The 12,211-nt window shown below is 50.3% G+C and overlaps 1 protein-coding gene across 1 annotated transcript in view; it reads left to right on the top strand.

The window, feature by feature from the left end:
• Nucleotides 1-8,821: 8,821 nt before the first annotated feature.
• LOC133350211 (transmembrane protein 178B-like) overlaps nt 8,822-12,211 on the top strand; it is a 145,248-nt gene continuing 141,858 nt past the window's right edge. The window contains 2 exon segments of the mRNA XM_061564316.1: nt 8,822-9,670; nt 9,672-10,179. Of these exon segments, the coding sequence (XP_061420300.1) occupies nt 9,401-9,670; nt 9,672-10,179 (778 nt within the window). The 5' untranslated portion in view covers nt 8,822-9,400.

Raw genomic sequence — 12,211 nt, forward strand, 5'->3', positions numbered from 1 at the left:
TTGGAGAGCCAAGCCACAACATTTACAATCCGAGTACGACATTTCGCCAGTAATAACAACTAGCATCATCAGGCGACAGCCAGATTTGTGGAGAAGTCTTCCTCCTGTTTCGTTCCTTATATCGAGGCGTAGATGTGGTGACCACGCTTCTGCGCTCTTGCGCAAAGTGGGGGGTGGGGGGGGGAATTACTGAGTCAATGTACATTATGCATGTGCATTATGCGAGCCCTTTGATCTTATCCGTCCTATCTGTTGTGATATTAAAATAGCCGTACCAACGGTAATCTCTATTGAAGTATGCTGCCATTCATAGGCATGCATTTAAATAATGCATTATTTAATGATTCGCTTCCACGCAGCAATAAGGCAATAGCTATCCGAATGGTTACAATTATTTTGTATTTGGCTGTTGACGTACAACAAGCAATACGACTCCATCGCGTGTGTGCAGAAGGGTCCTACACCCCGCCTCCTCCACTTACCTCTGAGTGTGCTTTTAACTGGAGGCGCACGTGGTGGCGAGTTGTTAACTGCCTCGCCTGGTATACAGGAGGTCCTGGGTTCGATCCCGATCCCGATCCAGACCCTGACGCCTGCTGCTACTATATTGGAGTTTGCGTGCCTCTCTGCGTGTGGTCGCGAGTATTTTTCTCTGGGTCCTCGGGTTTTTATTCCCTCCAAATTTAGAAATATGCGTTTAGAGTGTGCGTTTATTTGTGACCAGGTCGCTTCTGAAAAAGAGCTATGTAGCTCAGTTGGCCTTACTTGGTAAACCAAAACAAGTATAACCCGTAAAAACTAAGTTTTTCACTATAAATCCTTTATATGCGTGGCGGCTAGAGTTCTCTCGTCCTCTGGCTTGAGATGGCTGCCACCTATGGGTCAGATGATTGCATTGCACCATTAAGCAATTGGTAATTAAATATAATATTTTTTTCCTAAAAAGTGTACAATTTTTGAAAACATTTTTCACGAACATTAATTGTCACGCACAACGAATCTGTGTAGGAAATGTCAGCTCGATTGGATCACGGGAAGTGGGTTAAAAACGACCGAAAGATTTGCACGGTCGTAAGCAAGCAAGCGAACTTAATATAAAGGATTTAACAAGTAAACCCGTAAAAACAAAGTTTTTCACTATAAATCCTTTATATGCGTGGCGGCGAACTTAATATAAAGGATTTAAAAATATATTCGCCTGTGGAGGACGCGGGGATCGATCCCGCGACCTTTGGCATGGGAAGCGAGGGCGCTACCAACTGCGCTACTCCACCACGGCCTGTGGAGGGGTTACGCTCTGGGCTCTTACACTCTGACGTTCAGCCAAATCCATGAATGCATTCTATTTGAATATATGTAAAATAAAAAAATGTTGCCTAAAAAGTGTAAAATTTTGGGAATTTTTTTTCACGAACAATAATTGTCTGGCACAACGAGTCTGTGTGGAAAATGTCAGCTCGATTGGATCACGGGAAGTGGGTTAAAAAACGACCGAAAGATTTGCACGGTCCTAAGCAAGCAAGCAAGCACGCGAACTTAATATAAAGGCTTTAAAAACAACTGCTGCACATCTGCGTGTGCCCTGCAATTACCGAAGCGTCATTTGTCTGAAACTCACTGAAACTTAAACGTTGGCCGAACCCCCAAAAACAAAAAGGATCGTCGTAGTGGTGAGGGAAACCCGAAGTTTTCGGTTCAAGTCAAAGTTTTCTCTTGCTCTAACGAGCACGGGGAGATGCTCGCTTTGAGCCAGAAGGCCGCGGTGGAAATTCGACATTCCCGTTTTTCTTTAGCCAATGCTATTTACATTGTGATAACTTATCATTATATATTATATCTTTTTATTTACCTATCATTGATAAATAAATAAATTATTTTGACTGGGCGTCAGCCCAAGAAGCCGCAGAGCCACTTTGCAGCCTCCTCCTCCAGCACGTGGAGGGCAACCATTATTGAAAACGAGATCACGTGACGGCATCACGTTCCACGATTGTAAAATTACCCAAAAAAAAATCACTCGCACTTGAAATTTATATTCAAAAACCCCCTTCGAAATCTCTTTTTCAGAAGACAGACATTTTTCAACCCGTGACAACCATTAAACTTGTCATGCAATGATTCAACCGCGCCAGCTGATACATTTTCACAACTAGGGGAGTCAAGATTTGATTTAAAAATCAATTTTTTTTTACATTGTGGTGAATGTATCGCACCGCGTGGCTGTGAACCCATTACACACAACATACATGAATACAAATGAATGGATCCTAACACGTGCAATTCGATGCATGCATTGTGAGCGTAATCAATTTTAATTGGATGATAGCTACATTGGTACATGCCTGCATTCGACCACTGTTGTCATACAGGTTTAAACGTGCTCGTCTGCCCATCTACCAGAATAGCAATTTACAAGCCTCTATGTCTCCACTGCTAAATAAAGGCATCCTTGTGCCATTAGTCGTGGGCGTTATTTGACCATACTTCACCATTCAGGTCAGTGCGAGTTGGCGAAAAGAAGCCCAGGGCTACTTCAGATGGCACTCGCCACTGATGGGAGCTGTGACTCGGGATTACACTAGGTTCTGTAACCACTGTGCCACCATTGTCTCGCCTACCCCCATTTATATTTATATTTTAGTTTGTTTCAACACACAAGTCTCATTGAGTCTAGGTTCTTGCCAATTTTTTTTTGCATCAAGGAGCAAAGATTTAAATGTGTAATCCGAATTGAGTAATTTTCAGTGTAACATTTTCAGCATTTGGGTGTTTGACCAATTCCAGTCACAATTGTGTTTTTTATTACTATGGGAGGAAACCGAAGAACCCGGAGGAAACCCATACAGAACAGGGGGAGAACATACAAACCCATACAGAGCAGGGGGAGAACATACAATCTAGATACAGAACGGGGCCAGAGTCGGGAATCGAACCCAGGAGATTCTTGCTGAAGTGGACACGTGCAACACGCGCATTATCCAGCAGCTCGTCGATTGAGGAAAGTAATCCAAACAATAGTTACGACGCGATGATGAAAATGGCAACACTTCGTGGAGCATTCGCAGACGTGTATGGGCTGTGCTTGTATCTGCATGAAGCGAGTTACGCTTTAGATCAGGGGTGGGGAACGTCCGGCCTGCGAAATCATTTGGTCTGGCCCTGCCAAGGCTACTGCATGCGGGACTCGAAATTCAATAAATCTAGGAGTAAACCTGGAAATGCAGTTGCGAGTAGCAGCAACATCATCAATATCAGCTAACATCACACGCCTCACCAAAGAGAAGCAGTTCCAGCCATCGCATTAGGCGTGAGTTAATTAAATGTTTGACCAAATATAACGGGCTGTTTATGCAAATCGATAAAAAATATTAATTGTATATTGTGTCAGTTTACACTGCGTGTTGTTGTGATTTGTTTGCACACATGCTATTCTTCTTGATAACCCTACACACACCTAGTTTGATTTGATATCTCGTGGTGTCCCAGAGTGCCACTAAACTGCAGTGGTTCTTAACCTTTACAGCACCCTTGGCACCCCTTTGGTTCTCAATTGTAAAACAGTGAATAATGTCAATACATGCATAGGGTTTGATTAAACAAAGTAGCTGTACTTACGTGCCCGTGCGTAATTAGTATTTCGATGATTTACCTTCACAAAGGGCATCTCACACCCCAGGTTAAGAACCACTGCACTACTGCCTCGCCAAATATAGTTCAGTCAATCTCTCCTCCCTCTCCTCTCAAGAAGGTCCATTGCCTGCAATATCTTGTGCATATACAGCCCGCGGATCCATCCACTGCTGGATCGTTATTTAATAAAAATTAAAAACCAATCTTGAAAACTGTCATATATTTAGACTGCTCCGTAGCATTGTCCGTCGATAATGCTGTGCGTAGATGCGGTAGCATGAAAGTGCAGGACAATTATATTCTTGGGTCTTTCGGCAAAGTCACGTAAATAGATTCAAAGAAAATAACAAAAAATAACAAAAATCTACTACATTATTTTCTTTGAACCGATCTACGTGGCTTTACCGAAAGACCCAAGAATATGAATTCCTGCAGTCACGAAAGCTTTAAGTCAAGATGCAGTTCAATTGTTAATTTTGCTGAACTATCCTACCGTGTCGCCCCCCCCCATCGCCCATCCAGACTCAACATCTGCTTTTGTTTCCGAGATGTGACGTGACCGGGCGAATTCTGTGTGATTTAGTTATAGGCTGTGCCTCTAGGTCTGAAACACCAACCAGCTAAGATATAATTTTTTTATAAATATGTTTGTGTTTATTGTTCTGCTTTAGGGCAGCGCTAATGACAGCCTTGGTGAGGTTTGCTGTCTCTACACCCCCCCCCCCCCCTGTTTGTGCACGTGCTCCACTGAACGCCCAGGCTCTCTGGACATCTATGAAAAATAGCTTCATAGCTCATCAGATTCCTCCAGTGTCAATAAATATTCCGATTCTGATTCTCCATTCTGTTTGATTCCTTAGTGGATGTTGGCTGTAGGGGGGCTCTGAATGTGAATGACATTTCGCGGTAGCGCGGGTATTTCAGCTTTTGCAGAAAGTCGAATTCCGTAAAGAAAAGTAATCAACTCGAACGAGTCAGCCGCGAGAATAGATCTTCCTATTCTCGCGTACAGCCTCGTTCTTCGACAATAGTAAACAGAGCGTATGGCCCGCGCTGAAATCGGCGTGTGGCTTTGGGCATGGTCACTATTCTATCGGCGCTCGCTTAACTCGCTCGCACATCTCGGTCCCCCACGGACAGTCGGATATGCGACATCGTACTCGTGACGCATTGGGCATTGAACGCGTCTGAAAGGGCAATAAGGGCTGGATGGCTGAAATGTCGAGAGATGACTGGTGTGGTGTGCGATAAGAGGTTTGGTTGGAGGAAAAAGTGTGTAGTGTATAGTGTAGTGGGTAGTACAAGACGGTGGTGAGGCCGGTGCTGTTGTATTGGGGCCGAGTGCTGGGGCACGGGAAAGAGGGAGGACCAAGCAATGGCAGTCACAGAGATGAGTATGTTGCGATGGATGTTGCGGTTTGACAAGGAAGGACACGGGGGGTGAGAAATGAAGAAGCGAGATGAAGAAGCGAGAGGAAGACTCAAGGTGGTAGAATCACAGAGAAGACGAGAGAGAGAAAAGGCGACAGGGAAACGATGTGGGTCAGAAGGTGGCAAGTGATGCAAGTGGAAGGAAAGAAATGAATAATAAGCAGAAGGAGAGGTGGGGGGTGGGGGAGATGCGGTGCGATCGGACGCGGTGGCTCGAGGTGCGGAACGAGAGTTGGCGCAGGCCTCGTCAGCGTGGAGAAGGTTGGCAAGGGCAGCGGAACACCTCCACCGTGAGTGGGACTAGACGCGTGGAAGAAGAATAAGACGACGTGTGAAACGAGTAAACGACGACTGCTTGCGGAGATGGAAAGCGAGAAAACGATCATCACCACGTGCGTGGCGCGCGATGGATCTGGACGGATTTATCGCAATCGCGGGACGACTGTGCGAGAGGTGGCCGACTGGCTCTTGGGGGAAGAATTCGTCCAGCGGTGGATAGACCATGTCTTCTGCTGCTACTGCTGATGGCGGCGGCGGTGAATGAAGATGAATGTATTTAGCCTCCCTGTCGCGTGCGTAGACGCGCGACAGGGAAAGTGGCATTGCAGCTCACCTGCTTTGTATGCGGAGCTGTGCCCTCCTCCGTCTATTTAATGAAGTTTATCGCATGCACCGCACAGACCCTTTTGTGCAGAATTCGCGAGTGATGACTTGGGGCATTTGTACGGTGCCAGGCCGAGGTGTCATTTAGAAATACATTTATAGATCAGCAGGGAAGTGTCTCTTAAAATCTTCGACGGCGTTCGTACCGATGTCCTCTGCGAGAGCGTGGGGCCCATTCACGTCCGTTTGGCTCTCCTAGGCAACGGCAGCATTCTGACGAAAATCCTTCCGGTCAACCTTTGCTCAGCGCGTCTAATAAATACACCGCTTTTTATGTGCAGAGACGGATGTATGAAGGACAGAGACGTCGTACTCAGCGTATTTATTGTGTTATTTACATTCCAACACAATGACGCTCACGACTATTTTATGTTGTAGGAGTAATTGTGCGTCGAACTACGGGACCTACGCCGTCAAGATCTGGCAGTTCACCCACCAGCTTTGGTTCGAGCAAGTCTGACCGCTGATGAGACACTGCATGTCAAAACCGGTCCAGATTTTATTTTTAATCGACTGCTGATGAATGTATGCGCTCCATGAAGGCCGTGCGGCGGGGCAGTGCGTTGTGCAAGATATGTTTTAATATTACGTGGAGAAACGGGTATATGAAGGAGACTTTGTCTGCTCGAGTATTTTGTTATATTCTCCACAACGACGCGAATGGATATTTGTGCTCGGTGGGAGGTCGCTCCTTCTCTGCTGCTGCCTTCCGGGACACTGTCTGGAATTTCCTTTTGGCCGTTCGCACGACTGCTGAGAACCCTTTCCGCTGTTCGGAATCAGAATCTTGATTTAGACTGGAGGGAGGAATCCGATGAGCTATGAAGCTCTTTTTCACAGACGTCCAGTATGGGCCGGTCAGCAATTCCACGCTCCAAGACTTTTCCTCTTCCCCGCTGCTTGTGAGCAACGTGGTGAAGTATGGTGAAACAACCCCCGTGATCGACACGGCATAAGAGAGGCCTTCATCCAGCAGTGGATTGACAACGCGTGAATAATTACTTTAAAATATATATACTTGTAAAAAAAAACATTTTACGATTGAACCATATTTTGTTCATATTTACGTGGAGATAGAGTGATCACTGGAAGCAGTGTTCGGGTGTGTGTAGGCTCACGCGTGTTCGCGTGCCGCCAGTAAACACAGCCAACAGAAGAAGCAGCTTGCCCCGTGATGTGCAGAAATGGTAATTCTGAGTAGCACCATCAATTAGACCACAGGGCTTGCAACTCGCACAATTAATTTTGACTGCGGGCTGAAAATGATAACACTTCACCAGCACCGCAATTAACAAACGCACTTCCCTAACGCACCGCACACGGGGAAAAGAACAAAAGCGAACCTCAATTTCCGATGGGCAATCGCCGTCAGCAGGCACGGTCGATCCACTGCTGGACGAAGGGCGACCGGCAACACGCCAATCCTGCACCGTCAGCTGATCAACATCGCCCGGCCTCCGTGGCGGGCGGTCCCTCGCGGTCTCTCTCTCTTCGCTGCGTAACAAAAAAAATCACATTCCTGCGGAGGGAGCTGGTAGGAACGTTGGGTTGCTAGGTCAATGGCCAGGGTCAACGGCGGAGTGGTGTATTCCGCAAATGTATGCCCGACTGTGAGGGCGGGCACAAGCCGGCGTGAGTAGGTTAAACGTTGAGTTTTATAAGGGCACCACGGGGTGACCAGCCCCTCCCCACCCAACCCCACCCCTCCCACCCAACGCCACCCAGCCCCTTCCCAACCTCCCCACCCAGCCCCTCCCCACCGTCCCCTCCCCACCCAGCCCCACCCTCCCCACCCAGCCCCTCCCCGCACGACGAACGGACGGACACAATAATCCCCTGTGGGCTGGTGGAACCAGGAGGTTCCTACCAGTAAAAGAAAACCGCTCAACACGAAACTCTTATCGATATACGTCCCTTAAACCACTTTATTTGAGCAGGCCCGACGATGCTGATGAAAGCCAGAAGTTCTCAGCCAATTCGGTTTGCTTGTTTAAACAAATACCACGGTTAACATCGATTTTAGGAGAATCAACAAGACTATAGATACAAAAAACATTTTTAAATACATGTTTCTTTTTTTAATCGCACGCGACAATATGGAGATCGACCGCATTCCAGCTGATTCGGCGCTCTGCCTTTAAGGTGCTCTTGCCCCTAATTAATGTGTAACTAATCACCAATTAAGACCCCGGATGCTGCACCTGCTAATGTAAAAGCGGTACGTGAAATTGCATTTTGTTGCCATTCGCACGTGCTGCCGTGGAACCGTGGACACCGCAAGGCTGCCCGCATTTTTAATTCGCGTAATTTAAAGCGGCGATTCCACGTTGCTTTCGTGCAGAATGTTAATTTGGCCTCTAAAGGGACGCAGGCGGGCTCACAGCAAACTATGTCCGTAGAACGAGAGAGACTAAATTCCTTTCAGCCGGAGCTGTCCGCGGCTGAGCACAAGAAATATTACCCCCCCCTCACCCCCGGTCTATGCCCCCTCCCCCCAATTCTCCCTTGGGGGCCCTCCAAAATATTCCAGGAGAAATGAAGCCCTTCATATACACGTCCAGCCATGTGATCAATCCACTGCTGGATGAGACAGACCGGGGTCAAAAAATAAATGATCGGTTTCGCAGATTATTCGCGCGCCAGAATATGATACCTGGCGTTTCCTTTATTATTGCGGGTGAGTGAGTGAGTGAGTAGGTGAATGAGTTAGTGGGTGAGTGGGTTGGTGGGTGAGTGAGTGGGTGAGTGAGTGAGTGGGTGAGTGAGTGGGTGAGTGAGTGGGTGAGTGAGTGAGTGGGTGGGTGAGTAGGTGAGTGACTTGGTGGGTGAGTGGCTGAGTGATTGGGTGAGTAGGTGAGTGAGTTGGTGGGTGAATGGCTGAGTATTTGGGTGAGTAGGTGAGTGAGTGGGTGGGGGGGAAGATGGTTGGTGAGCGTCCAAGGGAGCCGAGGCTGCATGACCACGTATCGATCTTCTTCGAGGAGGAGGGATGACATCACTGCTCCATCCATCCCCCAACCCCACGCAGTTCGCTCCCTCCCTCCCCTCCCTCCTCTCCCTCCCTCCTCCTCGTATCCCTCCCCACTCGGTGGTGGTGGTGGCGCGCGCGCATAGCGGCGCTCCCACGCAGGTTGAAAGCAGACGGCTCCATCTCTCGTTTGCTCGATCCCTATCTCCCCCCCCCCTCCTCGTTTCTCTCTGTCTCTACGGATAATGATGATGATGGTGGCAATTACGATGATGATGGTGCGCGAAACATGGACGCTGCATCGACTCGGAGCATCAGAACAGCGTCTCTCCGCGCCGTAGCCGCGACTCATCCCGACTCCCGATGCGATCGGACGGTGAAAGCTGCTGCTGCTGCGGCTGCTGCTGCTGCAGAGGTCAAGCGCGCTCACAGCATCGTCAGGGCGAGGAGCTCTCGGCACGACGGGAGCGTTAGGGAGAGGGAGGAGGAGCGCGCAATTCGTGGCTCCCCCGCAAGCGACGCTCCATCCGAACGCGGCGGCTGCTCCTGCAGCAAAACGCTCCTCCTTCTCGTCGTCGTCATCATCGTCGTCGCCTTTCGTCGTTATCGTTGGGGGGTGTTGGGGGGGTCTAGCAAATAATAATCATCATTCCAACGATTGCTAGCTCGGGGCGAGCCAGCCCGAATGCCTCTCGACACTCGGCGACCATGGCTGCGGTGAGGCTGCTGCTGTACGCGGGCTTGGCGCTCGCTCTGTGCGCCCTGGGGCTCCTGGCGGCCGCGCTCTGCACCGACCACTGGTACGAGACGGACGCGCGCCGCCACCGCGAGCGTTGCCGCAGCTACGGCACGAAGCGTCGCGACCCGGGCTACATCTACACGTCCAACAACAACCTGCCCCTCCGCCAGAGCCCCTTCGTGCAGGTGGTGCGCCGCAGGCCAAACTCGCCCGAGCGAGCGAGCGCCGCGCGCAACGGCTACCGCCGAGATGAGCGACGCAGAGGCGGGAGTCGAGAGGCCCCGCGACTCGAGGCAGCAGCAGCAGCCGGCTCCGCTCCGGGCGAGACGCGCCGCGATCCGTCGAGACAGTGGCGGTGCCGGTGGTGCCGCTGCTGCTGCTGGCTCGTCCGGGATGATTCGACTCACAGTCGTAGACGGGAAACCGGCGATGTTCCTCCGCCGCCAGTGTTCGTTGAGAAGACGCCACCGCCGCCGCCGCAGCAGCAGCAGCAGCCACAGTCATCATCCACCGCAATCGTCATCGTCATTATCAGCATCGCCGTCGGCGGCGTTGGGGGTCGGCGCGGCTGCCCGCGGGGGTCCGCGCGTGCAGGCGTCGAGCGCGCGCAGGAGGCGCCAGGTGTTCGGGCCGGGAGGAGTCCCGGACCCGGACTGCGTGCGCCAGGCCAACTCCACGGAGATGGGGCTGTGGAGCAAGTGCTACCGAGACGGCTTCGACGACGAGATCGAGGATCTCATCGCCAAAGGTGGGTGGGTGGAGGGGGGCGAGGTTCGGGTTCGTGTCGCGCAGATCACGCGGGGGGGTGGGGGGGGGCGCCACGGAGGTGCCGCGCGCGCTCTCGGTCAGAGCGAATTGGTAGAAACGTCCGGAGGCACGGCTGTTTATGTAGGTGTGTGTGTGTGAGCACGTGTGTGTGTGTGTGGGGAGCGGTAGTGTAGCGGTTAGCGCGCTGCACTACGAACCCGGCGCCCCGAGTTCGATTCCCGCTCATGGCCAACACCAGTGACGATTATCTGAACCGGTCCAGCTCCCCTCCCTAGGTTGACTCAGCCTCAAATGAGTACCTGGTGCGCTGCGCAAACATCGCCACTAGGGAGACAAAGGCGGCCGGGCGTGGTTGATGGCCACCCACCCCCTCGTGTGCCGTACCGGCCTTCATAGGTGCTCGCTAACAGCACTTGCCCCAACAGTCTGTTAAGGCTATACGGGGGATCTTTGTCTTTGTTGCGTGCATGTTGACCTTCTTTCGCACCGCACGTAGCCCACCGTGCTCATCGAATGTGCTAATTATCTGCAATGTAAAAAAATCGCCGAACCTCAAGGCTGTGCTTGAGAAGGGTGCTGCGACATTGGGGATGTTTGGCTGATGCACGTGTGTGTGTTTATAAATGAGGCGTTTTCCTTCGTGGAATGGGGGGAGGAGGAGGGGGGGTAACGCTCAAAGGTCCACACAGATGGATACATACACCCACTTGCTGTACTGCCATTTCCAGCTATAAGTGTTGGGCGTTAATTACAAATCTCGGTGTAATCCATCACCCCTCGCCTCCGAAAGCACTGGGTCACAGGCGCGCGCCAGCGACCCAAGATGCCTAGAAGGAGGTACGTTGAAAGAGGCTCGAGACTAATTGAGTCCTCCACAATCAAGAACTATCATACACTATAGGAGTATACCTTACGGTAGAATTGGCTTTGCAACAACTGCAGGATCTAGCAGAAGGAAAGAGGTGATGGTGAAGTGTGATAACTTCGATGGCATCGCCCGTGATGCCCTCTCGATTATTTTAGCATCGCCATCGTTTTTGGGAGGCCTTTTTCCAGCAGTGGATTGATATGGGTGATTATCATGCTGGGTTCCTACGTATTTCATCTGAACATTCACTGCTAACGATGCATTTCCAATTATTCTTTTTTACCTGTGAGAAATATGCACGTGCATACTGTAGGGACTCTGCGTGATGGATTTGTTGGTGCGCCTTATGCAGGCCACGTGTCATCCCAGCGAGATTCGTTATTTTGCAAGGGCACGCAATGGGCGATCGTAATTTAGAGACGGGCGGCGTCGATGTTGTGCGACGCCACGGCGAGGTGCAGTTCTTCGTGGGATAGAGAGGGTGGGGTCACGCCCGAAGGTCCACACAGATGTTAACTTTGGAGCTTTGGAGCTTTCGTGACTGCAGGAATTATTCTTTGGTTCTTTCGGTAAAGTCACGTATAAAGAAAAAATAATAAATTAAATAATAACATACGACGTTTCGATTGCAACACAAGCAATCATCATCAGGTATAATGAAATAGCGACATAAAATCTAACCAGAAAAAATTATAGACAGACATATAAGCAGACAGATATCACCAAGATACACACAGCGGGCAACACAGGTACAGAGAGGGGTGATCGTCTCTGTGCGGTGGCCTTAAATAGACAGAGGGGGACGGAGGCAGCGAGAGGGAGGGGTTAGAGACAAAATTTACATGTCAATGAGTACAACAAAAAGGAGTGAGCAGGCATATGGTTGCCCAGACCCACTCGCTGTACCGCCAGCTCGAAGCCCAATTTGTTGTCCTTTCCTCCGCACCTCCGATTAACACGGTTGGCTACGTACGGTGTGAAAAAAGTTCCACGATACATACGTAAAAAAAAAGATGAAGCCAGCGGTCTTTAACGCCCACCGTGCAACGAGAGAGGAATGGGGTCGTGGGTTCGTGGTTTCGATCGGGTTAGTTCGAGTCGAGCCATCCACCCCATCGCTCTCTCAATCTCCCCCCCCCCCCAT

Source organism: Lethenteron reissneri, chromosome 33 (assembly GCF_015708825.2).
Source record: "Lethenteron reissneri isolate LAM-NWPU_2019-01 chromosome 33, ASM1570882v1, whole genome shotgun sequence".
Taxonomy (NCBI): domain Eukaryota; kingdom Metazoa; phylum Chordata; class Hyperoartia; order Petromyzontiformes; family Petromyzontidae; genus Lethenteron; species Lethenteron reissneri.